At 42.5% G+C, this 27,921-nt stretch overlaps 1 protein-coding gene and 1 long non-coding RNA gene across 2 annotated transcripts in view; both read right to left on the bottom strand.

The window, feature by feature from the left end:
- The window catches only part of DCHS2 (dachsous cadherin-related 2), a 258,187-nt gene extending 255,320 nt beyond the window's left edge, over nt 1–2,867 (bottom strand). Inside the window, exon 1 of the mRNA XM_059394233.1 lies at nt 571–2,867. Coding sequence (XP_059250216.1) covers nt 571–2,559 — 1,989 coding nt within the window. The 5' untranslated portion in view covers nt 2,560–2,867. The remainder of the gene's footprint in view (nt 1–570) is intronic.
- Nucleotides 1–27,921, bottom strand: part of LOC132013875 (uncharacterized) — a 422,962-nt gene that overhangs the window by 375,341 nt on the left and 19,700 nt on the right. The gene's annotated exons all lie outside the window — the stretch shown is intronic.

The raw sequence follows: 27,921 nt of genomic DNA, 5'->3' as shown, positions 1-27,921 counted from the left end.
GAAAGAAAGAGAAAAAGAAATACTTACTGTCTTCAACTAGCCTTTGTAAGCCTCTAAGATGTACAAAATGTATTTAAAAAAAAATTGTGCAAATGGTTACTCAATCAGTTTCGGTGTTTAAGGTGTATTATTATTATTTGGGAAAAAATAATTTCTGAGGACCACCTTATTTCTCTAAGATGCCAAACAATGATGCCCCAAAATATGAGACATTGCCATGTGCATACTGTTTGAGAGTGAGTGGTCCCTCCCAAATCAATGTGGGTGCCCATATTCAGTGTGAAGGAAACCCAGATTCCTTAAGCAAACTCAGGATCCAAATACCACGTGAAGTAGAAAGGACCTCAGAGATCACTCAGTGTAAGCCTCTGACAGAAAAAGTTAGGTGCCCATAGGGCGCCCATTCGCCTCACTGTAGAGGAGGACCTGAAGCTCAGGCCCCTGTGCTTTTGGAGCCAGGGTACAATCACCTACATAACAATGTTCCCTCCCTGGATTCCCTTAATCCTGCCCTCTCTTCCCAGGCCTTTCTAGAATCCAGAGGTTGATCCAGAAGCATGACGCACTCACCTGCAAAAAGCAGTGCCCAACCGGCGCGTGCTCCGCCAGGGTGGCGTTGTACACCTGCCTCCGGAAGACGGGCTCATTGTCATTCACGTCCTCCACTGTGATGCTCACCAGGCAGGTGGCAGAGAGTGGGGGTTCTCCTAGGTCTTGGGCTACCACTCTCAACTCTACTGCCTCCTGGACCTCTCGATCCAGACTTCGGGCGGTGCTGATCACGCCGCTCTCGGGATCAATAGTGAAGGACCGTCCGCACCCCGCGGTGGGCCACACACCTTCCGCGTTGCAGCGAACAGGAAAGTGGACCAGTGAGTAGCGCAGCCGCGCGTGGTCTGTGCCAGGCTCATCCGCATCCGAGGCGCTGACCCACACGACCGCGGTGCCCGGGGCTGCCGCCTCCGACACGGAGGCCAGGTAATGCGCCCTGCTGAAGAGAGGGGGCTGGTCGTTGAGGTCGGCAACCCGGAGCAGCAGCGTTTCCTCTGTGCTCAGCGGCGGGGAGCCGGAGTCCGTGGCCACCAGTCGCAGATCATACAGGTCGCGGCTTTCCCTGTCCAGGGGCCCCTCGACGCAAAGGAAAAATACCCCGGGGGAGCCGCCAGAGCGCAGCGCAAAGGCTCCGTCCCCGCCCTCCAGGGACAAGGAGATGCTCTCGCGTCCCAGACCAGCACCAGGCTCCCCGACGGCCTCCTCTTCCTGCTCAGGATTACCGTCTGCGTCTGACACCGAGACGCGAGCCACGTAGTCGCCGAGTGCGGCGCCCTCGGAAACGCGCGCGGCCCCTCCCTCCGTGAGGAAGAGCAGGTGAATAGCGGGCGGGTTGTCATTCACGTCGAGCACCGCGATGGACACCCGTACAGTGGCAACCTCGGGCTCGGCCCCTCCATCGCGAGCCTCGACCACCAGCTGGTGCCAGGCCTGTGCCTCACGGTCCAGCGGCCTCTGCACCCGCACCACGCCGCTCAGCTCCTCCACCGTGAAGTAGGCCGCATCGCCCAGGGGCCCGAGCGCCTGCCGGGCGCGGATGCCGTAGCGCACGTGGCCGTTGGGTCCCAGGTCGCGGTCGGTGGCGCGCACGCGACAGACCTCGGAGCCCGGCCGGGCGTCCTCCCGCACCGCGGCTTGGTACTCGCCCTGCTCGAAGACCGGCGGGTTGTCGTTCTCATCTAGCACCCGCAGCTCCACACGCAGGTTGCCGGTGCGCCGCGGGCGGCCGCCGTCCCAGGCTTCGATATGCAACTCGTGTGCCGCCGTCGCCTCTCGGTCCAGGCGCCGCAGCAGCACCAGGTCCAGGGGCTCCAGGGGCGAAGAGGACGGTGATGACCCCGGGGTTCCGTAGCGCAACTGGAAGAACGGTCCTGCGGGGTCCTCGGGAAGGTCGGACGGTTGCACCAGGGTGTAGCCCTGCGTGCTGAACAGGCCGGCGTCTGGGTCGTGGGCACCCGGCAGGCGGAAGGCGGTGCCTGGAGGGCTGAGCTCCGAGACGTCGAGTTGCAGGGAGTCGCGGGGAAAGCTGGGCGAGTGATCGTTCACGTCGTTGACGCGGATCTCCACCTGCACCACGGCGCCCAGCAGCGTGGCGGCCACAAAGCTGTAGTGGTTCCGCCGCTCGCGGTCCAGGCACCGAGCCGTGCGGATGATGCCGGTGTCCGGATGCACGTGGAAGTCGTCCAGCAGCGGTGAATCATCCGAATCCTCGGAGAGAAAGAAGCCGCCCCCCTCCTGCTGCTGTGCAGCCGGCAGCCCCGCGCGGATGTCGCCTACTAGGGTGTCCGGAGGAAGTCCTTCATCCACGGAAAGGCTGAGGTTGAACACCTGGGCATATGAACCCGAGGCCGCCCACAGCCACGCGTGCATGAAGAGCCTGAGCAGGAAGCGCTGAGCCCCGGTGGCGCCGCCGCCGCCACCCGGCAGCCCGAGGGGTGACCCTCTCCTCCCGCCGAACAGAAGGCGCTTCCTGGCGGGAGGACCCCGCCGCTGGTGCCCTTCGCCCATTCTCCACACAGAAGGACTCTTTGCTCCGCCAGCAAATCGGGAAGGCTCCCGGGCAACTGCCAGCTTGTGAAGGGGTCTGGAGCCTCTTCAGTGTCGGGGCCAAAGAAGAAAAGACTTTGGCAAACCAACAGACCCAGGAGTTCCCGAGGTTCAATCTGCAACTGGTGAAAACGTCCTCCGCCACTGCTCACGCAGACAGGAAAGCTCCAGCAGCCTCTGCCGCTGCAGCCACCTCTTCAGACCCCGGATTTCTTTAAATGAGTCTCATCTCTTTTTCTCTCTCCTTTTATTCTTTTTACATCTGTTCCTTGTTTTGCTCGGCTTGTTGTTTCCCCCTGGTAAAGTCAGGTGCATTATTTCTTTTGCCAAAAAGGATGAAATTATTTAAAGCGCACACACACAAGGAGAGGACGGGGGTCGGCCCGGGGAAGGGGGTGGAGTAAGGGCGGGGAGGCCGAGTGCGGGCGCCGGGCGGGAGCGAAGGAGGAGGGGAGGGAGGGAGAGGCGGCTCTGGCTGCGGCCGCGTGCGCGGCTCCGGGGTCGGCCTCTCCCAGCCGCGTCTCCCGGCGGGAGGACCGCCCGGGCTCCAGCTCCCACCCAGCCCACGCCCCCCCTTCCCTTCTCCTCCCCGCCGGTGACGCGGCGCACACGAGGGCAAACTCCAACCTGCGAGTCGCCGCTCTGCAGCAAGGCGCCTTCTCGCCTGGGCCGGGGACCCGAGAGAGGGGAGCGCGAGGAAGGCGGGGGTCGCGCAGGCCGCCTGTCTGCCCGGGCTCTGCGTGCAAAGTGGCGATGGGTGGGGGAAGGCGAGAGCAGCAGCCCCTCCACCGCCCTTCTTCCTCCATCCCCTGGACGGTTCCTCCGGCAGGCCTGACGCTTGGCTCAGGCTGAGCCGAGGGTGGGGATTAGAATCACTTTGGGGAGCCAAACTTGTGTTCTCCATTTGGCGAGAGAGATTCGTCCCCAGCGGAAGGACAGATGGAGTCAAAGGCCGACGCGCAGCTGGGGCCGGGATGACTGCAAAGAGGGGTCGGGGGGAACTTGGAAAAACCTTCGCGAAACCCCGAGAAATCTGTGACACACATGGTGCAAACCATGCTTTATTATGCCGCGCTACTACTCAGCAACGTGTGAGCGTCCTGTCACTCGCCTCTGCCACCGAGAATGACAATAGAGTCGGCTGGTGAACACTTTTTTATGCATTCAGTGCCATCACAACACTTCCAGGATGTTTTATGATGCTGATTTATGGGCAGAAAGTTGGGGTAGCTCAGGCCAGACCACCTTCCAGCACTTCCCCGTCGCCCCTGAGCGAGGAAGTTTGCAGCCAGGGCAGCTGTTGACAACACTTTCAAACTAGCTTCTGTCTGAGTCCAAGAAAAATGCCAGTAAATTGCCAGTCGTAGGTTTCCCTTCAATCATCTGTAATGATAGGTAGAAATTGATAAATGGCCTCTAATAAAGAATGCCTGAGGAAGGACTCTCTCTGCCTTCTTGAGAATGGCTGGTCCTATTTAGCAAATGGTTTCTGCGATTTTGCATTTAGGCCAAAGGGAAGAATTAATTTCCTAGATACTGTTGCCCTCCTTTGAGGAGGACCAACAGTGCTCGTGATGGTTCCTGGCAGCCACAGTAAAATGCCTTTTAATATTTGGTGGAATTATATATAACTGCTAATCTGCACCATTATCTTTACCTCTGACAAAATAATAATAAAACAATTTATTTTATAGCAGATATGTTGCATGTAAATGTAAATAGAGACATTATTAAAATACATCCAGCTGCCTCTCACTGGTGAAGTCTCCTTATCATTAAGGAGACCAGTTGTGAGTCTAGAATCTTCTTTCACCTCAGCCTCTTCAATCTCCCTTGAATTAGTCTCCTGCCTCTACTCTTGCCCCTTTGTAAGTAATTCTCAACCAAGCATCTGGATTATTGTTTTTAAAGCTAATTCAAATCATGTCTCCCCGTGCTTAGAACCTGCCAATATACTTTCATTATACTTGGATTATAATTCAGGCTCCTTCCAGTTGTATAAAACTAACATGCCCCTACCCACCTTTCCGACCTCACCTTGTACCACCACCCTGGATCCAAATGTACTGCCTTTTTCTGATATTGGTATTTGATACAGACTGAATATTTGTGTCTTCTGCAAAATTCGTATGTTGTCCTCCTATCTGCCAATGTGATGGTATTAGGAGGTGGGGTCTTTGGAGTAGATGAGATAATGGGAGTAGTGTCCTAAGAGTAAGGAGAGAGCCTGCTGTTCTCGGTTCTCTGCCATGTGAGGATACAGGAGGTGGGCAGTCCACAACCAGGAAGCATGCCCTCTCCAGAACTTGACCATGCACTCTACTCAAGTAGCTTCTCCACCATAAACCCTTATCCTCTATTAGATTTCATTCACAACACCTATTGGTGCCTGAAATTAGCTTGCTTTATTCCACTGTTTATTAAATTATTGTGATCCCAATCCTCTTCGTGCACTTGAAGCATTGCAAGCATCCCGGAACCCAGATCAGTACCTATCATGTTGATGGGTCTCCATTCACTAAATATGTGTTGGATGACTGGATGGATGGTTGGCTTAGCGGATGGGTGGTAGATGGAGGTTTAAGTCTGTTAAAAGAAGGGTTCAAAACCATAATTCAGAATTAATTGACCATGAAATCCTTTATTGTGATGAACTGTATCTTCATAATATACTCATTTTAATCATTCTACAGGGATTCGTGAACTAATTTTTGAACTTAGCTTATTTTGCAGTCTATTGTTACTAAATATTTACTTGAGTCTAAAAATAAAGGGAAAGCAGCTAGTTATTCTGCATCTTTCACTGACATTCTTTGTAAACAGTGGTTTGGTTTAGAAACAAGTGAAAGATCAAAAGCTTCAAACATCTATGTTCCCATTCGTTTTTAGGCTTTATAATTTAAGCATGTGCAGTTTAAGGTCTCCTGCCCACTTCATACCCTTCATTGGATGCCTTGAAGGGCATTCTAAATTGAGAATTTAATTTGTTGAGGTTAAAAAAAAAAAAGAGCATCTCTCAAATATGCAAAAACAACTTTAGATTCTAGCACAGAAGCCAATAACTTGCAAGAAATAGGTCTCTGATCCTCTTGGGAGGAGTAACATGGTGTGACTAGCAGGAGTTTGGGCATTAAAACTGGGGAACCCTGGCTCTGCTCTATACTTGTAGGCAAATTATTTCAATCTTGTTAAGCCTCAGTTTCCTGCTTTCTTAGTTGGGGGTTATACTATCTAATTTACAGGACATTATGAGTCTTGAGTGAGGCAGTATATGTAGACTAGCACATAGAAGACAAGCAATATTACTTCTCTTGCCTCTGTTGTTTATGTGATGAAATATTTTAGGGTTGAAATGCTTTGGGATTCTCAGTCATATCAAACTCTGATTTCTTAGCCCCACCCCCGCCCGATCCCCCCAGCCCAAGTGTGTGGAGAAGAAGATGAAAACTCCCCCATAACACAGGCAGCAACCATCATGGGCAGAAAAGCACAGAGCAGACTTTCACCCAGTGTTACATGGTTAAAATAGTACAGGAAGTCCATCATCAAAAACTGTTTTCTCCCAGATTGTAGATAGCTTTGCAATAGTTAAATAGTCTAAATAGTTACTAAGTACTCAAAATCTTCAAAGCATCTCCCACCAACCCTTTCGAGAAGGAATTATAATTAGTATCCCATGATATAGATGGAGAAACTGAGGTTCAGGGCATTGCAAGTAACTTGGCCAAAGTCTCATAGGGGTTAAGTGGTAGAATTGGACTCCCAACTCAGACAGTTTTGCTTTAGGGTCCATGGCCTTTGGAGTTGTCATGGGTCATTTATCATCTCTATGATTTTCTGCTTAAGGCAAACTGTCTTGCTTCTAAACTGCAGAGGGAACAACTCTGGACAGCATGTTTGTGTGAATGGTAGGACGGTATGGGAGAAGAGCCACAAGGAAGTGACTACTTAAGAGGGCACCGAGAAGAAACTAGATATGTGCATTAAAGCCCAGTAAGGAGGAGGATCCAGTGGAATATAGAGTGTTTCTTCCCACCTCTTCCCCCACAAAAAAGACAGTCTCAGTCTAGGAAGGAGGTGTCTCTCCTATTTTTGGTTCACATGTTACTATCTCTCAAAAATGGACCTTGTAATGGTTAAATTTAATGTACCTACTTGGCTAGGCTATGCTGCCAAATGTGATAGGTAATAGAGCACTACATTAAATGTTGTTGTGAAGGTAATTTGTGAAGGCAATTAACATCGATGATGAGTTGACCTTAAATGAAGGGGAGTGTGCTTGATAATACAGTGGACCTCACATACTCAGCCTAAGGCCTTGAGAGCAAACTGAGGTTTCCCAGAGAAGAAGGAATTGTGCTTCAGGACTGTAACATAGAAATCCTGCATAAGTTTCCAGTCCACTGGCTTCCCCTCCAAATTTTTGACTTACCAGCCCACACAATCTTGGGTGCCAATTACCAGGTATATACTGGTTCTGTTTCTCTAAAGAACGCTGACTAATACAGAGTTTTATAAGAAGAGAAAATGATTTAATATCTATTATTGTAGTCTGTATTTGATATACATATATTTCATATTCTGAAAGTATTAAAATCAGAATCCTGAACATGATGGAGGTCTCGCCCAGAGAGGTGATTACGTGATAGGTAATCAAGTCTACTATCCTACCTTAGGCGCTAAATGTCCAAAAGAGATGAGAGTCTTTTCCCTCTTTTTAAATTTTGAGCACATTCTATTTTCTGAACTCAACAGAATACGATTAAATTTTATAGAGTACTTGTCTCTGTTTTGAATATCAACATATAGTCATTTCCTCCGATTCTTTGGGAAAATGAAGAAAAACTTTATCCCAAAATTTCATCGTATGGTTGGAGAGAAGTACGACATGGCTTATCATTAAATAGGTTTAAATATATTATATCAAATCATATTTTTCAAATCTAGTAGAAGCTAGAATATAAGGGTTACATATACAAACATTTTCCATATATTTGAAGATTATAATATAAGTAGATCTGAGATAGAACCCCTGGCTAATGTAACTTCTGCCTGACTTTTGCCAAGTCTCCTCTCTCTCTTAAATAGCTTATTCTCTTTCCCAATAATTGGTAAGGCAGACCAACTTCTCCCCACTCCTTCCGCCAGACTCCAGATGGCCTACAAAGGCCAATCAAACCTGCTCAAACACATAGCCTTTAAGATTTGGCTTCTTTGACTCTGTCTTTGGCGTGTACACACACAAACACACACACACACACACACACACCATCTTGCTTTCCCTGAAAACTTTCCTTTAGATAAAATAATCCCAGCTCCTTATTTCCCCAACCCTTTAATCATTTTGGTTCTGTTCTCTGAACTCCTTCCAATCTCCCTATATTTTGTATAAGATGTGGAAACCAAAACCACACACCATTTTCGAACAGGGTCTATGTATTGCCAAATTGGGGGGAAGGGCACTGACTTACTTCTTCAATCAGAAATCAAAGCCAAGTCCAACAGGTTCTTAACAAGTGGATGTTGGAAGAGGTGTGACACCCCATTCAATAAAGCAACACCTTCTGAGTGGATAACTATTCAGTGTGGAAAGGTAATTTACTTGCTTTCACTGAAAGGGATTTTTAGAACATTCATGTATTTGTATAAAACAGCATGACGGATATAGTTAGTGAAGATAAAGATAAATAGTTAATCCTGTCCATATTTTTCTAGGTGTAATTGCTCTTGTGCAAAGTAAAGGAAACTGATCTGTTTCCTGGGACAAAGCAAAGTTCACTGAAATGCATATACATAATATATGTTATAATAATTCCAAGTAAGAGAAAGCAAAGGAAATACCCAGGACCCTGCCAATCCCACAAATATTCAGTGAGAAAAACACCTGGATTCTCCCCAAGCCACAGCTGTTCAGTTGGAAAATGCCTGGATCCCATTGAATCAAGGCAGTCAGGAAAAAGAGCCACATCCGGCCCAGTGTGTCTCCTCAGTACAACAGGCACACATGAATCCTATTTGATCAAGACACAGTTATTTTGGAAATAAATAGATCCTGCTGGATTCAAGCGATTAGCACACGCAGATGGGGATGAACTGGGTACAGATACTATCTACAAGAAACTCCTTCAATATAAGAGATCTTATGCTGCAGATTCTTGGCCATGCCAATATCTCGGTTATTTTTCTCAGGGAACATATGTGGATCTGTCAGCTCTGCCCCTTGATTACGTTTAAGTTTGCCTGGATCACACAGGATCAGAGTGCCTTGCCCTGATTCTTTAGATTTAGCAGCATGTGTATGTAAGAGGAAAGGCAAAAAGTGAATAAAACCATTTTGGTTTTCCTTAGTATGATCAAAACAGCAGCAGCATCATAATAGGAATGTTCTAGTCCTTTTGAAAGCATGCAAATGGAGAAAAAAAAACTATCTCTATCATCACAATTTACATTTTCTCCATATTTCCATTTTTTGGACCTAAACTTCTTTTGCATCCGATATATTTTCATTACACTTTCCAAATAACTTTTCAGCAATTCATGATACAAATACCTACTGAGCTACTGACTCGGAAACTAACCTAAAAATTAGGTAGATGTTTACAACAATTAAGTAATTATTGTAATTTTCTACTTTAAGTCATGCAGAAGTTTCCCACAGCTATTATAATTTATAAGGGCTATAGTGGTGCTGAACACTTTTGTTTCTGAGAGAGCAAGTGGAGGGGCAAATAGAGAGATTGAGAGAGAATCGTAAGTAGGCTCCATGCTGGGTGTGGACATGGGGCTCGATCTCACAACCCTGAGATCATGACCTTAGCCAATATGAAGAGTCAGACGCTTAACTAACTGAGCCACCAAGGTGCACTAACAGTGCTTAATACTTTTAAAGATGTTTTTATATTACAGTCAAAGCTAATCCTGAAGAGAGAAACTGTACTTTAAAATGTCACAGATTTGGAGTCTGAAATCCCTAAAATTCTGAGGTCTTGGAGTCGTCTACATCATGACTTCCCCCAGAAAATCAGATTGCCATATCTGGGGAGGCAATGGTAGAAACTACTTCATGAATTCAAGTGGCCCTCAAATTTCCTCCAATTCACCGCCAATTTCTTGTTTCCTATAACTATTTGTATCCATTATAAAAAAGAGACAAACAGAGGGATGAAATCCCAGAAGCTCTTATCCTGGCAAGATGCATTCAATGAATAAACAACAGCCTCGCAGGAAGGCAGGCCTAAATCCCATGGCCAATGATATGCATTCTGACCAGTGTACCCTGAGTGTTTTCGCCATCAAACTGAGCTCCAGGGTATCTACAGTAAGCAACATTACTGAATTTGCAGAAGTTTCTCTTCAAACATAGCTTCCCATGTCTGCAAATGTATATATATATTTTTCCTCTACCTTCACAGGCTTTTATCTCTGATCTTTTTTTGTAAATCCAGCTTCTCAGTTTTTGCTCTTTGCTTTATATTCAAGATCTCTTTTGAAGGCTCTCTGCTTCTCCTGTATTTTTATCCCCCGCTCACCTGTTTCACCTGTGGGTGTTATAGCCTGTTCCTTCTTTCTTCTAAGCCCTGGTCTCTCCATTCCAGGCAGAATGGGGAAGTTTACAAATAACAGCTGTAAAAAAGGCACTATAGAGAAGATGCTTTAAAGACCCAAATGACAAAAACCTCCCTTCACAAGGCCCAGATGAGTATTAAATGTCAAGAAGCAACCACCAGCAAACAGAGAGGCAATTGCTCATTTTTGAGCAAGCACATCACGCCGCCCATGAGGAAGGAGGCAGAGCTGTACAAAGTTGCAGAGTGGCACAACTGCCAACCCTTGAATCCTACAGGTACCACAGTGAATGATTCCAGGATCGCAACCCTTCTTCTGCAAGCATGGCACCAGCATCAAAACCATTTTCACAAATCAAGGTAATCTGAGGGATGATTCAGAACCTCATTTTCCCTTGCCCCTACAAATGCATCCTCTCAGCCCCCCGTGGGAGGTAAAATGATGCCACCCCTCAAAGATGTCCAAGTCCTCATCCCTAGAGCCTGCGAATGTGTTACCTTCCATGGCAAAAAGGACTTTTTCAGATAGGATTAAATTATGGATCTTGATTGAGAAGGGGAGACTGAAAATGGGCCCTTCAAAGGGAATGACAGATGGTCAGAGTCAGAGAAGGAGAGAGAACAAGGAGAGCAAAGGCCAGTGTGAAGGGGCCATGAGGGAAAGAATTCGGTCAGTCTCTGCCAAGGGGAAAAGGCAAGGAAATGTATTCTCCTTAGACCACCCAAAAAGAACACAGCTCTGTCGACCCTTTGATTTTAGCCCAGTAAGAACGGGGGAAGGCTTCTCACCTGCAGAACAGTAAAATAGTACATTTGTACTGTTTAGGGCCCCTAAGTCTGTGGTAATTTCTTGCAGCAGCAACAAGAAACTAATACCTTCCTCAACAGTACCAAGGTCAGTGTGTCTTCTTTGTGGCGTTTTCCCTAGCGGATATCTATGTTCCCAGAGCCTCTGTTGTCTCTCAAACACCTGAGTTCTCAGTTGCAAAGAAGGAGGCAGTTACAACAGCATTGGTCTTGTTTCCAGCCAACAGCATCTCCTGGGATTAGCTCTGGCTAGAAATTTGGACAGCTTCATTTCAGAGAATGTTTCTTAAAATGTCAAGATGAATTTTTTTCTTTGATTTGAATGCATTATCCAAGGTTTTGTCTTTGTATAAAATGTTTAAAAATATATATCTGCAACAGAAAAGCTGTCCTGTTGAAAGCTTAAAGGAATACTGAGCAAATAAAACACAATCATGATGGCTACAACCTTCACGGGAAATGCATTTGGGGTACAGTTGAAAGTTGGAAGGAAGTGAGTCTTTGGGAAAAGGGGGGGGGGACATCAAGTTTACTTTTAAAGCAAAATGCATGGCCACAAAGCCAGAAAATGGAGTTCTGGTTGCATTGTGGAGAGAAATAAATCCTGACTGAGGAAACAATGTAAGTGTTATATAATGGGCCGTGAAATCTACTCACTGTGGGGTCAGGGGCCCAAGGGGTAGGAAACTTGCTAATGCACACAAGCAATGTTTCTTTTCATCTCTGTATACTCAGATATAAATGCAGTGGTTTTCAAACTTTTCTGAGCCACTGTATTAAAATATGTTTCAATATCATACACCACTACACACACACACACACACACACACAATATATATATATAACTGGAACAATACTTTCATGAAATTCCACTTACCCTTACAATGTGAGATGGACTGTGACATTTCCAATTTTATTATTATCTTTCATTGTTAATTTTTTAAATGCTGGCCAGGACTCACTAAGTGGTCATGATCTGCCCCTTAAAACAAAACAAAACAGCAACAACAAAAACATCTGCAATCTCTCTGCTCAGCGGGGTGTCTGCTGCTACTTCTCCTTCTGCTGCTTCCCCCACTAGTGATCTCTCTCTCTGACAAATAAATAAATGAAATCTTACACACACACACATATTCTGCAGTACGTACTATTTAACACTAAAACAGGTATTTTCTTTCCAATTAGTACTAAGAGTTTTTTTTTTTCCCCCCATTATTACATAGTAACTTAAAAATGAAATTCTAGTTTGGAACTGACTACTTTGAGGATCTTTTCCAACTTTATGATTTCATAGTTTTTCCTCAAAAAGAACATTGTTTTATCCACTGTTTTCTTTTTAAGAGAATGAAGCTAGGACTGACAACTTGGAACTTTCCCTCCAGTAGGTTCATTTAATAAATACTTTTTCTAAAATAGTGCTGATACTTCTTATTCTTCAGCGATTAATTCCTTTTTTTTTTTTTTTTTTTTTTTTTTTTGAGTAGTGATTAAGTCCTAATGGAAATCAGGAACACTTGAAAATATTGTCAGAGTCTAGGCCACATAGGCATTGATATTTGTGAATTTTGATTTCAGGAATTAGGGAAGCAGAGTCACTGCTAAAGGATAAAGTGAGTTATTCCCCTCCCTGAGAGAGTTCTGATTTGGGATCCTAGCCACAAAAATCCCCACCATTCCCCATTGCTAAATTTGCTCAAGGCAGGTAATGCTAGACTCCTAAGACACAGAAAACTGCTCCCCTTCACTTTGTTTTCAATAACTGGGCTTTGTAACACACTTCTCAGATTCTCGCCTGCAAACTAGGAGAAATACTAAACTCTCAGGGCTGAGGAATGGTTAATAAAACTGTGCTAACCTACAGAGATGCAAAACAATAGCAATCACTCATCGGTTTGCTAAGCGGTGACAGATTCCAATTTCCCATTTTCCGGAGACACTCTCCTTATTACCAGGCAAAACCAGACCAGTTAACTTGCCCAAGATCTATAGCTTGCTGTAGTGATCTCATCGGTCTGTGTCCCTGATGGGGACTCAAGCAGGTGGTGCGGAGAGCGGCGAGCTGACATATGGAGACATATTGCCTAAATAGCCTGATGCACCAGACCAGCTAATTTTCCTTCTATTTTGAGAAGAGCAATTATTTTAAATTGCCATATATCAAAATGACTTTGCACTTGCTCCAAAATGCAGCAAGTCAATAAACTATAATGTAAATGAGTGACTCCAGCTACTCTGATTTTAAAAATGAAAGATGAAAAAAAAAAAAAAGAAAGAAAAAACAGAGAAGCAGAATCCCATAGTGCTTCATTTAGAAATGAAGAAGGGTTACAATTCAAGGCTTTACAATATTACCCTTGTATGTACAATGCATACTATTTTGGAAGCCTTTTGATGATACTGTATCGCAAAACTACTTTGTAATTTTGCTTTTAAATCCCAACAAACTGTTGAGAGTTTTTTGTTTTATGGGAGAAGACATGGTCCCTTTTTGGAAAGCGATAGAAAGGTAGAAGGATGAATAGGAAGCTGAAAATAAACACTGGACATAAGACAGCAGTTGGGAAAGTCCCAAGAAATCTTTGGACCTATTTCCTTGACGCCAGCAATACCAAAGAAAAATACCAGTCGTGAGCCGAGAAAAAACCCACCTGCCCATTCTGTCCAGAACCAGAATTTAAGCTGGTTCAGATGCTCCATTAGAAATGCGGTTTATAAAGAGAAATGCACTTGGAATTCTAAATAAGGATTTTGAAGGGAAATTTTAATATCTATATATAGATTTAGCAGTCCTGAAGGGAAATGGGGTGTTGATTTATGAAGCTGAAAGAAATTATGAGCAGCTGGAACATTAAGGACACATTGTCAGAGGGGGGCTTTCATCTCTAATTTGGACTGAGGTTTCAGAACCTTTCAGAGCTGTGATTTGGACTCAGAAGATCTGAGAAGTCCCTATCTAGTCAATTTGAAAATGAGGATGTTACACCCAAACCTTGGACCTTTTGATTGACAGAACAATTAAAGATATAGCAGTTAAATACAAAAGGTAGTTAAGTTCCTGTTAAATTTTACAGTTTTCTTTTCAGAGGTAGCTTTTTATTTCTTAATTTATGATGAGTAATTTTTGAAATCAAAAGACATTTAAAAGAATAATTGAAAAAAAAGAAAGTCTGAAATCTCTTTATTAATTCCAGAAAGCCTGCCTATCAGACTACAAAGCTGTTCCCAAGGCAAAGCATCTAAATGAATATAAGCTTTCTCTTGTGGGCTGAGCAGGCAGGCAGAAGCATGAAACAATAAAATGACGTCTCAGGGTAGAAAAATACATAATTATCTTCTGTATTATTGAATGAATAAATTACAGCATGGTAAATTATTGTAACCTCTCTTTCTTCAGATTTGGATAAAAATTGTTTTCCTCGTTGCTTGCAGAGGGCTTCTGTATATGAAATCCTTTCTTGATTGCATTTTGCTTTCTTCCGGTAATCTTTGAACCAACATAAAGATGAACCACCAAATTCAGTTTGTTGTTTTTTTGAGGATTTATCTAACATGACTTGTTGGTGGTATAGACGAACCAGTGGCCTGCCTTTTGGGGGTTCAGTCATCTACTCCCAATACAAGCAGATTATAGGGGGTATGCTGCTCTACCACAAGGTGGGGAGAGAGCCAGATTCTTCCAGCCAGCCTTCCAGAAACCAAACAGACCTACTAAGTAGAAGGTATCAGGAATCCCAGGAAGAAGCTGGTAGAAGAAAATCCCTTACCACCTGAGTGGCTCAGATGGTAAAGCATCTGCCTTCAGCTCAGGTCATGGTCCCAGGGTCCTGGGATGGGCCCCAGCATGGGGCTCCCTGCTCAGCAGGGAGTCTGCTTCTCCCTCTCCCACTCCCCTTGCTTATGTTTCGTTTCTCGCTGTGTCTCTCTCTGTCAAATAAATAAATAAAATTTAAAAAGAAAAAGAAAATCCCTTACCTGGAAGAAACCACAGTCTAGTCAGGGAAGCAGACAAGTAAAAACTTCATTACATTTCCAGATGAATAATGCCACAGTAAGGTGTGATAAAAGCTCACAGAACTCAGGACGCCTTCACTTCCATTCAGATCCAGTCTGGCTAAGAGTCCATCACTCTATAACCATTTCTTTCTTTCTTTCTTTTTTTTTTTTTTTTTTTTGATAGATCACAAGTAGGTAGAGAGGCAGGCAGAGAGAGAGAGAGGAGGAAGCAGGCTCCCTGCTGAGCAGAGAGCACTATGCAGGGCTTGATCCCAGGACACTGGGATCATGACCCGAGCCAAAGGCAGAGGCTTTAACCTATTGAGCCACCCAGGCATCCCTCTATAACCATTTCTTACCAACAACCTTAACATACTTGGCCCTTGACCCTTCTGAGGCTCCAGCCTCTTCCTCCAACCTTCCCTTTTGGATTACTACAAGAACTTTTTTGCTTTGCTTTGGTCTTCCTTGAGACATTTAACTGACACGGCAGGCATCCTTCTTTCACTCGAGTCACATCACTGCTGTCCATGTCCTTCTTATCACTTTGTGAAATTAACAGCTTTATTTGATTATCCATTTATTATCCGCTTTTCCTGTGTAAGATTTTTGTGCATTTTTTAACTTTTCTATCCCCAGTGCTTACAACGGTATTGAATAAAGGTATGAATTAAATGCAGACTGATACTGTTTCAAATCAATGCATACAACCTCAACAGGGTCCCTGCACCACTTTGATAAACTTTTTCATTGGCAAATCCTATTCCTTGAGTCAGAAGAACCACCCCTCCATTAACCGAAGAGGGGTCGGCCCCACACCCCAAGGGCAATGCTCCTATGAGGTCTTAACAGGGGCTTTCCAGAAGCCACGTTTAGGCCCCTTATCTGGCCTCTGCTACATCAGACAAGGTCGACCAGCCCCTCCTTTAAATGCATCCTGAGGTTTACACAAAAACTTTCTGTCCTGGTTTCCTTTTCCCAACCTGTTGAGTCAAAATCCCCATACACAGGACTCAAGCATGGTGTAGTCTTTTTAAAGAGCCATGGGAGATCCTGGTACGCAGGCGGGACTGACAACCACTTCCCCTGGCTTTCTTCTCTTCTCCTCTTCTTGTCCAGGGATGGCTTTAAAACTTAGAGAAAACATAAAGGTCATTGTCAGGATAGAAGGGGGAAGGAGATTAGACAATCTGCCCTAAGACTGCCTTTGCATGACAAACACAGCTTTTTTACTTAGATTACGTGTTTTCAGAATGTTACAAATAGGACATCATGATCCAGAAGCCCTTGCACCCAATTTACACAAAGGCAATTACTGTCAGATGCATGTGTTCATGATTCACAGAAGATGCAGAAAATATCAGTTGCCATATAGAGAATACTGTTATTACCATGGTGTGTACTATTTGGGGGGGTAAACGGTCCCTCGTTCTCGATACACCATGCCCTTGCCCAGTCCTCTGGTGTCAGCTTTCTACCTGGACCCTGTGATGCTCCAAACTCTGAGATCACACACTCTCCCAAGGACTTGAGTATCCTACCAAAGGTGTGATGGGTGCATGACGTCATTGCTAAAAGGAAAAGAAAAAAAAAATAGGAACAGAAGACATAGGACTGAGAATTTCCCCCAAATCAATTTCAGACCCCAAGCCTCAGACACAGGAATCTCCGAGAACAACCAGCCGGATAAATGCCAAAAAAAAAAAAAAAAAGAACAAAACACACACACACACCTACATCTGGGCATATCATTTTCAGACTACAGAAAATCAAAATTAAAAAAATAAAAAAGAAAAAGAAAGTCAAAATAAGGAAAAACTCCTGGGAGAAAGAGACTAAGAAAACCAGAGAGAGGAAAGGGAGATGGAGAGGCTAGTGTGGGGAAGGAGGAAAAGACAGGAGAGATGAGAAAAAGAAATGTGGTGATGTCCCAGCTGAGAAGAGAGATGGCCACAGAAAGGAGGGATGGAATAAAGAGGTAGGGAAGAGGAAGACTGGGGGAGAGGGAGTTTAAAATGTCTTAGAACAAAGAAGGCACAGTGGTAAAGTCAAACCATATATATATTTTTAAGACTTTATTTATTTGAGAGAGAGAGTGAGGGCACTCAAGCAGCTGGGGGGTGGAGGAACAGAGGGAGAGGAGGAAGCAGACTCTCCACTGCACAGTAGGCTGACTACACTGGGGGCTCAATCCCGAGACCCTGGGATCACAACCTGAGCTGAAGGCAGACTTTTAACGGACTGAGTCACCCAGGGGCCCAACCCCCCATCCCCGCCCCGAGCCACACACACACCACACCCATATGGTTTTTAAAGTGTTGTCTCTTCCATAGCTCCTTGAGGTTCAGGGAATGATTCTTTTTCGGCAACTCCTGGCTTGGTGCTTAGCATATTATAGGTACTCAATAACTACTTAATGAATTAATTGATGTTAGGAGATTGGGCTGGCCTTCTTACCATTTCTTGAACACATAAAGTACTCTCCTTATCTTGGAATGCTCTTCCCCCAGAGATCTACTTGGCTCACTCCTTCACCTCTTAAAAGGAAAAAAAAAAAAATAAAAAAAATCACACTCTTTCCCCCTCAAACACTAATTCCTCATTTTCAATGGTGACTAGTCTCCTCTGAATGGTATTTTACAGACAAGGCAACTCAATCCCATGTACCATTTTCTCTCTCTTATATAATTCATTCAGTTATAATGATGTGACTATCTAACCGGTCACCTATTTAGGAATCTCTCTTTCAATGACCAAAATAATCCCTGGACCCTATTGACTACACTTTTAAATATGGTTCAGATCTCTCCCCCATCTCTATGGCATTGTTTTAATATAGATGATTACGTCTTATTTAAACCATCAGACTGCTTCTTGACTAGCTAGCCTGCTGCACTATTATTCTAATTATTCTCCCTCCCCCTCCATTGTCAACCTCTAAAATATCACCAGAGTTATCTTTCCAAAGCATAACCTGATGATTCCTGCCCCTCCCCTTGTTTAAAAACCCTTCAGAAGCTGTCCAATGAGAACCAGAATCAAATCTCCTTAGTCCAGGATGCAGAGCCCTTCATGATCAAATTCCAGCTTATTTCCGAAGAACCTCAGCACCTTTCTTTCCTCTCAAGACCTCAACCAGCTCAAATCTTTTGAGAGCTCTAGAAAAGGTCACTAAGTTGTAAATACCTAGATATGTTCAAAACCTAGGTTCTGGCTCGCCACTTCAGAAATGCAAAATCCTGAACAATTAGCTTATCTGTCTTTGCTCCTTAATTTTATTTCACATGCTAAGTTTCCTCCACATATTTATTCTGACTTCTCTACAGCACTTCTGCCCTATTTTGTTTGAAGTCAAGTTACTATAGCAGCAAAACTCAGAAACACTGCCATCTTGTGATCACAGGAGAGGGCAGAAAGCAAAGCGATCCTCCCTTTACAATTTATTTACAATTTATACATATTATATGTATATAAAGATATACAAGAGGAGCTGAGGTTTTCCTTTTCCAAGCCTTAAAATTAACAGCCACTGCATTCCCACTAGAAACGCTAAATTACCAAACTTTGCTTTCAATGTCTCTATTTTCAGTGACTTTCTTTTATAGAGTTCTATTGATTTCCCTCAGCCAGATTATTTAAGGATATCGAAGGACACATTTATTTAGGTGCCATTTGTAGATTTAGGTCTCTTATTGGTTTGTAGAACATTTTGAAGTCTTTTGAGGAGCTAATATAAGCTCCAGACTACATCTGTCCACTCCAGCAGGGGAGGAATGTATGGACCCTATCTGCCACCATAAATGCAAAGCAAGGCATGTAAAAAGTCCTGGGGAACTACTTATTGAAAAAATAAATAAGTGGACAGCAGGTGTGGTGACAACTTCAGAAGTGGAGGCAGGTGTTTTCTAATACTTTTTAAAGCAATTGTTTTATTTTGAAATTTGAAGTCCGATCTCGAAATGTTGATGCATTCTATGATCTTGATTACCCAAGAACCAGCAACACCTGGAAACATGCTACTTTTAAGAGAAGATTGAAAAAAATAACAGAGGTACAGAGAGGTGAAGGGACCTGACCAATAACATACCAAAAATAGGTTCAGAGCAATCGCCCAAGGGCATTGCCAAGAGGGCATATGTGTGAGTGGGCATCCAGTAAATGGAAAAACCTTAGAAATTCACAGATTTTTGGATACGGCTTTGAACAAAATAGCTTTGTCAAGTTCTTCTCTTTCCTTCTTTGACTCTATTTCTCAGCTATTATTTCACCACATATAGTAGCTTATTTTTTTAAAAAGTCTGTTCTCTGAATCATCGTTTTCAAATCCCTTAGAACTAGATTCCTCATGAGGCAGCGTGGTAACCACCGGGGACTTTCGTACTTAGAAATAAACTAAACTATTTAGAAAAGTCATCGGTCATTCGAAAGCTCATTTGTAACATGTGACATCATAGAACAAATGCTTTATAAATAATTTGTCTTTCACAGCGTCAATAACTAATTACCAGTTCATGCCCTATAAATAAATCAATATTGAAAAGTAAGTCTAAGTGGATTCATCATGGAAACGATTGGCTGATTGACCCCACAACAAGCTTCAGGATTACTACTTGACTTAGTTGCTTTCTTTAGGTTTCTTTTTTAAGCTGCTTCCCCCTCCCTCCATGGCTATTATGATAAAGCCTGCAAATGGAAAAGGTGAGGCAAGACTGGTCAAAGAGGTGAATTTAAAAATCACTGATCCAAGAAATGTTTTTGTCTTAGCAGTTGTTCAGACAAAGCAGGTTCTATGACATAACGGAATTCATACTCATAGCAATAAGCCAAAAAGACAAGTGCTTGCGAAATGAAATCCTGGCACTGATCCTGCCCAGGAGTTTAAGTCCTTGGGACCGTTGAACGTTGTCTCTGAAACTCAACTTCCCTTCTTACTCTCCTTCAAGTATCTTTACCATTTTTTAAGGATTTTTTAAAAATTTATTTATTTGCGATAGAGTGAGAGTGATAGTGAGAGAGAGAGAGAGAGAGCAAGAGAGCACAAGCAGGGGGAGTGGCAGAGGAAGAGGGAGAAGCAGGCTCCCCACCGATCAAGGAGATAGATGTGGGACTGGATCCCAATGCTTAACCAACCGAGCCACCCAGGCATCCCTCTTTACTATTTTTTTTTTTTTTTAAATCTGAACTTTTCAAGATGACAGGACTGGCTTTGGCCACAGTGAAGACTATGAACAGGCTAGTAGCAAATGCCAGGGGAAATCCAGGACTTCCTCTGATCCCAGTCTCCCTGGGCCCCACCTCTGTCCATTCCGTTTAAACCAGCTGTTTGTGCTGCTTTTGACCTGTGCATACACACAGTTTAGTTCTAGCTGGTCCAGGGATTCTAGGATGATCTGCTCTTACTAAAACACCTTTAATTCAGGTGCTGTGAAACTGAGATCTTCATGACTGCTGAGCCCTAGACAAAACACAAATCTTTGTTACCTGTAAAATTGAAGGCAAAAAGAAACTATCACAGGAAACAAGTAACTAGATCATAAAGCCCAAAATAGGAAGATGGGCTAGGTCCAGGAGTTCAGTGATGTTCTGTCCAGATAATGGGGTCTGGGAGCCAAGAGGACCTGTGAGAGATAGACGGAGAAGCCTCTGTGTGCTAATGAGTTTTCTTCATATACACAAAATTTTGTCACCACCCTTTCTGGGGTATACTTTACAAATAAAAATTGTATATATTCAAGGTGTATGACTTGATAATTTGATATACATATACATTGCAAAATTATTGCCATGATCAAACCAATTAATATATCCATCACCTTACTTGGGTACCATTTTCTCTCTCTTGCGTGTGTGTGGTGAGAATACTTAACATCTACCCTCTTAGCCAATTCCAGTACACAACACAGTATTGTTAACTCTAGTTATCATACTGCACATTAGATTGTCTGAACTTATTTGTCTTATATAACTGAAACTTTATACCCTTTGGCCAACACCTCTCCATTCCTCCCCCCTGGCAACCATCAATTTACCCTCTGCTTTTGTGATTCTATTTTTAAGATTCCATATATAAATGAGATCATTCTTTTTTTGCCTTCCTATGTCTTACTTCACTTAGCATAATGGATATAACATATATACACATATCTATTTCTTTATCCTTTCGTCCATCCACATTTAGGTTGTCTCAAAATCTTTACAATTGAACAAAGCTGCAGTGAACATAGGAGTGCAACATCTTCAAGATGCTAATTACATTTCCTTTGGAAATATATCCAGAAGTGTGATTGCTGGATCCTCTTGTAGTTCTATTTTTAACATTTTGGGAAACCTCCATCCCGTTTTCCATAATGGATGTACCCATTCACATCCCCACCAACAGTGCCTAGGGTTCCCTTTCCTCTACATTCTCAACACTTGTTACCTCTTGTCTTTCTGATAATAACCACTCTAACAGGTGAGAGGTGACAGCTCATTGTGGTTTGGATTTGCATTTTTAAAAAAGATTTTATTTATTTATTTGACAGAGAGACAGATCACAAGTAGGCAGAGAGGCAGGCAGAGAGAGAGGGGGAAGAAGCAGGCTCCCTGCTGAACAGAGAGCCTGATGCAGGGCTCGATCCAGGACCCTGAGATCATGACCTGAGCCAAAGGCAGAGGCTCAACCCACTGAGCCATCCAGGTGCCCTGATTTGCATTTTTTTTTTATGATTACTGATGTTGAGCCCCTTTTCCATATACCTGTTGACCATTTGTATGTCTTCTTTTGAAGAAGACCCTTTGCCCACTTTTCAGATTGTTTGTTTTTTTGCTATTGAGTTGTATGAGTTCCTTATGTATTTTGGAATGTTAACCCCTTATCAGATATATGGTTTGCAAATATTTTCTATTTCATTCCGAAGTTTGCCTTTTTTACTCAGTTGATTGTTTTCCTTCTTGTGCCAAAGTTTTTAGTTTAATGCCATCCTGCTTGTCTATTTTTGCTTTTCTTTGGTGTCAATTCCAAAAATCATTGCCCAAACCACCATCAAGAAACTTTTCCCCTACATTTTCTTTTAGTACTTTTACAGTTTCAGATCTTAGGATCGTAAGATATTCATCTGAAATGCTTATTTTCCACATTCAGCATTTTTCTCATGATAAAATTCCTGGGGCGCCTGGGTGGTTCAGTGGGTTAAGCCGCTGCCTTCCGCTCGGGTCATGATCTCAGGGTCCTGGGATCGAGTTCCGCAACGGGCTCTCTGCTCAGCTGGCGGCCTGCTTCCTCCTCTCTCTCTCTCTCTGCCTGCCTCTCTGCCTTTTTGTGATCTCTCTCTGTCAAATAAATAATAAAATCTTTAAAAAAAAAAAATTGCCAGCACAGCTTTCATACAACCCCAGGATAATGTGGCAAAACTTTAATGCCCTGAGTTGTGAACCATGTAACTAAGCACTTTTCTTTATATACACAAAATAGTCTTTCAAATATTTTCATAATGTTTAAACTCACATATGTGAGATATTGAAAAAACCTCCAAAGAGCCTTTTATTTTTTTAACTCTACACCACATTTATTTTTCCAAAGAACTTCCAAGTTCCCTCCTTGCTACAAAACAAACAAACAAACAAACAAAAAGCTTTAATTATGTGGAGATAGGAATACATCTTTGAGGTTAAATTGTCTTCTTAGTATCAGATCCTAGCTGAATTGTTTTAGGTATAATAAAAGAGGTATTCTTATACCCTGAAATAGATCATGACATACTTGGATGGCAAACAGCCTTTTAACTTAAATGGGACCTAGAGGCTCCCAGTATCTACTCGCCATTCTCCGTCTTCTCTAATTTCTGTATTTCTGTTTTGCACTGAAAACTAGCCTCTTCCTACATCCTTGACCAGACCCAAACAGAAGACTAGACGTGGTGGATAGTGTTCTCTACCTCATATGTTGTCCGCAGTAAATTAACATTATTCAATCTCAGGGTCTGAAGGGTCTTCATTTTCTGGCCACTGCCAGGAAAGTATTTCCTGAAAGAATGTCTTTATGGGAATGTAGAAGAGAGACTGTCTGGAGCATGTAAAATGGACCTAACGATTCCAACTCTCTGACTTCAGCACAGTATAATAATGCACCAGAGGGCTGCTTTCCCTGCCCCCCAACAAACACACCACCATAGTATAACATCACTTCACTAGAATGCTAAGGTATTCTAGTTTATCTGTAGAAAATCCAGCACCGTCCCTTGGGAATTGCTGTTGGTCATGCACAGACTTTCCAGTCTGCACAAAGCACAAACCAGGGGTTTTGGGTTCTAGTTATCCCCAGATGTTGGATACAGTTCTCTCTCTAAAAGTGTAAAAAAGGCACTTCATTTCAACACATCAGATTCTTTCTTGCACACTCATTTTCACATTTACAAATCTCCCACAAGCAGACAATTTGCAGAGACCATAGGGGTAGAAAGACATTTTGTCTTATTTTTTAATTTTTTTTTCAAAACTGTGATATGCAGAGTAATAATTTATCCAACCGAATAATGTCAAAGGATGGGGTAAATTTTGCATATAATTATCATTGGGCCCTTTTCACGTGTAAAGACCCTTTTTTATTTTGAATATATTTTTGGCATTTATATAATAAATTAAATATTTATAATATAATTGAATGTATTACTTGAATGCTATCTTTTACATAAAGGCTGATAAGCCTAAGCTTTTCATAATGAATCTGTGATGCAATTAGAAACATCCCTGACTCTTCAAGTCCCCAGTGCCCTCAGGTTCTGCTTTGGTATATGAATCATCTTGTTACACAAAACAAAATTAAGAATAAAAATCATAGGATCATTGAAACAGATCCAGAAAAAGCCCTTGACAAAATCCAACCTAAAACTACTCAACAAAAGAGGTGTAGAGGGAAAATGTATCAACATGGTGGAGACCATATATGACTAGCCCACAGCTAACATCATACTCAATGATGAAAAGCTGAAAGCTTTCTCTCTAAGATCAGGAACAAGGCAAGTCAATTAATTAACAATGAAGGAGGCAAGAAAATACCATGGGGAAAGGACGGTCGCTTCAATAAATGGTGCTGGGAAAACTGGACAGCCATGGGCAAAAGAAGGAAACTAGACTACTACCTTATACCATGTCTTTAATCAAAATAGATTAAGGATTTAAAGGTAAGGCCTGAAACCATAAAACTCCTCAAAGAAAACCATAAGTTGTAAGCTCCTTGATACTGGTCTTGGCAATGATTTTTTTGGATCTTCCTCCAAAAGCAAAGCAACAAAAGCAAAAATAAATAAGTGAAACTACATCAAATTAAAAAGCTTCTGTACAGGGACACCTGGGTGGCTCAGTTGGTTAAGCAGCTGCCTTCGGCTCAGGTCATGATCCCAGCGTCCTGGGATCGAGTCCCACATCGGGCTCCTTGCTCAGCAGGGAGCCTGCTTGTCCCTCTGCCTCTGCCTGCCATTCTGTCTGCCTGTGCTCGCTCTCTCCCTCTCTCTCTCTGATAAATAAATAAAATCTTTAAAAAGAAAAAAAAAAAAAGCTTCTGTACAGCAAAGGAAACCATCCACAAAGTGAAAAGGCAAACTACTGAATGGGAAAAGATATTTGAAAATCATATATTTGATAAGGGGCTAATATTCAAAATATATTTTTTTAAACCTCATATAATTCAATAGCAAAAAAATACATATTGATTAATAAATGGACAGAGGATCTGCATAGATATTTTTCTATTACGACAAACTCATGGACATGAAAAAATGCTCACTATCACTAGTCATCAGGGAAATACAAATCAAAAGCACATTGAGATATCAATCACTTCATACCTGTTGGAATGGCTGTTATGGAAAAGACAAAAATAACGTGTTGATAAAGATATGGAGAAAAGAGAACACTGGCGCACCATTGGTGGTAATGTAAATTGGTACAGCCATTGTGGAAAACAGTATGGAAGTTCCTTAAAAATTAAAAATAGAACTACCATATGATCCAGTAATTCCACTTCAAGGTATATCTGAAGAAAATGGAAAACACTAATTTGAAAGGCTACATGCCCCACTATCTTCATTGCAGCATTATTTACAATAGCCAAGATATGGAAAAAGCTAAGTGTTCATCAGTGGGTGAATGGATAAAGATGGTGTAGTTTACTAGTTGGTAAACTACAATGGAATACTAGTTGGTCATAAAAGAGAAGAAAGAAATATTCCCCATTGCAACATGGATGAACCTTGAGAGTATAATGCCAACTGAAATATGTCAGACAGAGTAAGACAAATCCATGTGATTCCACTTATATCTAAAACAAAACAAAACAAAACAAATGGACAAATAAAACAAAATCCAGAGATGTGAAGGACAGATTGGTGGTTGTCAGAGGAGAGTGAGTTTAGGGGGCAGTAAAAATGGGTGAAAGGGGTCAAGAGGTATACACTTACAGCTATAAAATAAGTAAGTCATGCAGATGTAGTGTACAGCATGCAGAATAGAGTCAATAATACTGCATTGCATATTGAAAACTCTTATGAAAGTAAATTTTTAAAAAGTTTCCATCCTAAGAAAAAAAATTTGTGTAACTTCGTTTGGTAACAGATGATAACCAGAATTACTGTGGTGATCATTTTGTAGTGTATACAAATAGCAAATCATTATGTTATATACCTGAATCGAATATAATGTTGTATGTCAATTATACCTCAAGAAACAAACAAATATCCCAGAATTTTCTAGTCTTTCTTTTTTTATTTCAGCAGATTTTCTTGTCTCCTGGAGCCAATCCTTGTCATTTTCAGTGTGTTGATTCCTAGTAGCCTTGTCACTTAATATATTCTAGATTAAGTCTTACTTGGCTATGATAGTTGATTATTTTATACTTGCTAGTATGTACTGAGACATGTACTAACCTCCACATTTATAGCCATCCTGATGGCCCAGGATTTCAGTCCTAATATGTCAAAGAGTCTTCTTCAATAACTGGAAAATGAAATTTGGAGATGTGAGGGCCAGTGGCTGACAGCCTCACTCTCTGGAGGCACTCTGTGTTATCTTCTCAGGAGCAGGATTCCAAATGTGTAGTTAATAAAATTAAAAAGAGCTACAGGTCACACACTTCAAGAGATATACCTGCATATTAAGAAGATCTAATAAATTGTACTGGTTAAATATCTACAATCATGAATGCTTTTAGTGGCTACTCAAATAACTTCAAGAACTGACAAATAATATAAATGTGTGAATCAGTCAAGTGTAAGACAGTAGGGAACAGATGAAACTAGTAGTGCATGCTTCTCTTAATAATAAAGATATCTTTACAAATCCTACCAGCTCAGGCAAGCACATATATGTATGCCAAATATGGCCTTTAGAGCATTACAGTGAATTGTACCTGGAAAGCCCATGGTTCTCTTGTGTGTCTCCGTTACGACTCATACAAAACACTCACTTCAGGTGACCGAATGGGTGGGGGTTTTCCACCACCAACGAACAATTCTCTGGGATACCAACAAAGTGTCCTACAATTTAAATCATTCTGACACTATCTACTTGGAGATGGCATAAGATCCCACAGGTTAAGGACTCAGTCCCACAAGACAGCCCCTTCCCCACCTTAGATACTATCACAAGTCCAGGTTGTCATCTGGGCCCCTGGCCAATTGGCTATAAATCTGAGGTTCCCAGGACACTCTCCTTGGGTTCAATTAATTTGTCAGAGTGGCTCACAGAACTCAGAAAAACAGTTACAACTATGTTTACCAGTTCATTAAAGGATATGACAAAAGATACAGGTGAATAGCCAGATGAAGAGATACAAAGAGGTCTGGGAGGGCCCCAAGCACAGGAGTTTCTGTCCCCGTGGAGTTGAGGTATGTCTTCCTCATGGCATATGGATGTTGGGTTCGCCCAATGAAAGCTCTCAGAATCCTATATTAGAATCCTATATTTTAGGATTTTTATGGAGGTTTCACCATATAGGCATAATAGACCATTCACTCCATTCCCAGCCTCTCCTCTCTGGAGAGTGAGGATGGGTTGTGGAAAGTTCAAGCTTCTAATCATGCCTGGGTCTTTCTGGTGACCAGCCCCCACCCAGGAGCCATCCAGGAGTCACCTCATTAGCACAAAAGGTGCTCCTAGTGCTCTTATCAATTGAGAAGTAACAGGATTTTTGGAATTCTGTATCGGGAACAAGTGGCAGAAATATATATGTATTTATACTTATTTATGTATACTTATTTCCAATATTATTGCACATTAAACACTTTATTTTTTAGACTATCTTCATCGGATTTGTTTGTTTGTTTTCATATAAGGGTAATGTAACTTCAGAAAATCATTTGGGTAGCTCTTTATTTTTAGTTCTCTAAAATAGTCTTATCTCAGGAGATTTCTTTCAAAGCATGAAAGAGTACAGAGTTAACACTCTATGGCAAAAAATGCTTTAATAATTATTTTTTTTTAAATCATATTTTTAGTTGCCTCCATCGTTTGGGGGATATTGAGGACACTCGGGGAGTAAACAGCGTGTGGTGGTTCTGAGTAAGGGCGCAGGAGTCAGATTGCAGGGGTTCATATCCTGTCTTCTCTAGTTCTGGGCTGGACAACCTGGTCAAGTTTCCCATACTCCCTGAGACTAGACTCCCTCATCAGTAAAGTAGGATGGACACAGAATAGATCTGAGGATTCTGAGAGACAGGCAAAGAAAGGTAAGATAGCATCTGGCAAATGACAAAAGCTCAAAGCTTGATGGATATTGGGATCATCATCATGATAGAGTGGTATTTGGCCTAGTAACTGACATATATTCACCATCCCAGTGATCCCTCAAAGCTTCTATTTGCCCCCCTGGGCTCTCCACTCCATGAATCAATAGCATTCATTATCTCCAGGAAGAGGCTGGGTAACATCTAGACCAAGACATTATCAAAGTACTAAATTAATTTTTGCAAATCTATTACAGAAA

This window comes from Mustela nigripes, chromosome 1, assembly GCF_022355385.1.
Source record: "Mustela nigripes isolate SB6536 chromosome 1, MUSNIG.SB6536, whole genome shotgun sequence".
Classification (NCBI taxonomy): Eukaryota; Metazoa; Chordata; class Mammalia; order Carnivora; family Mustelidae; genus Mustela; species Mustela nigripes.
The sequence above is the reverse complement of the archived record's forward strand: the minus strand, read 5'-3'. Positions and strand labels throughout refer to the sequence as shown.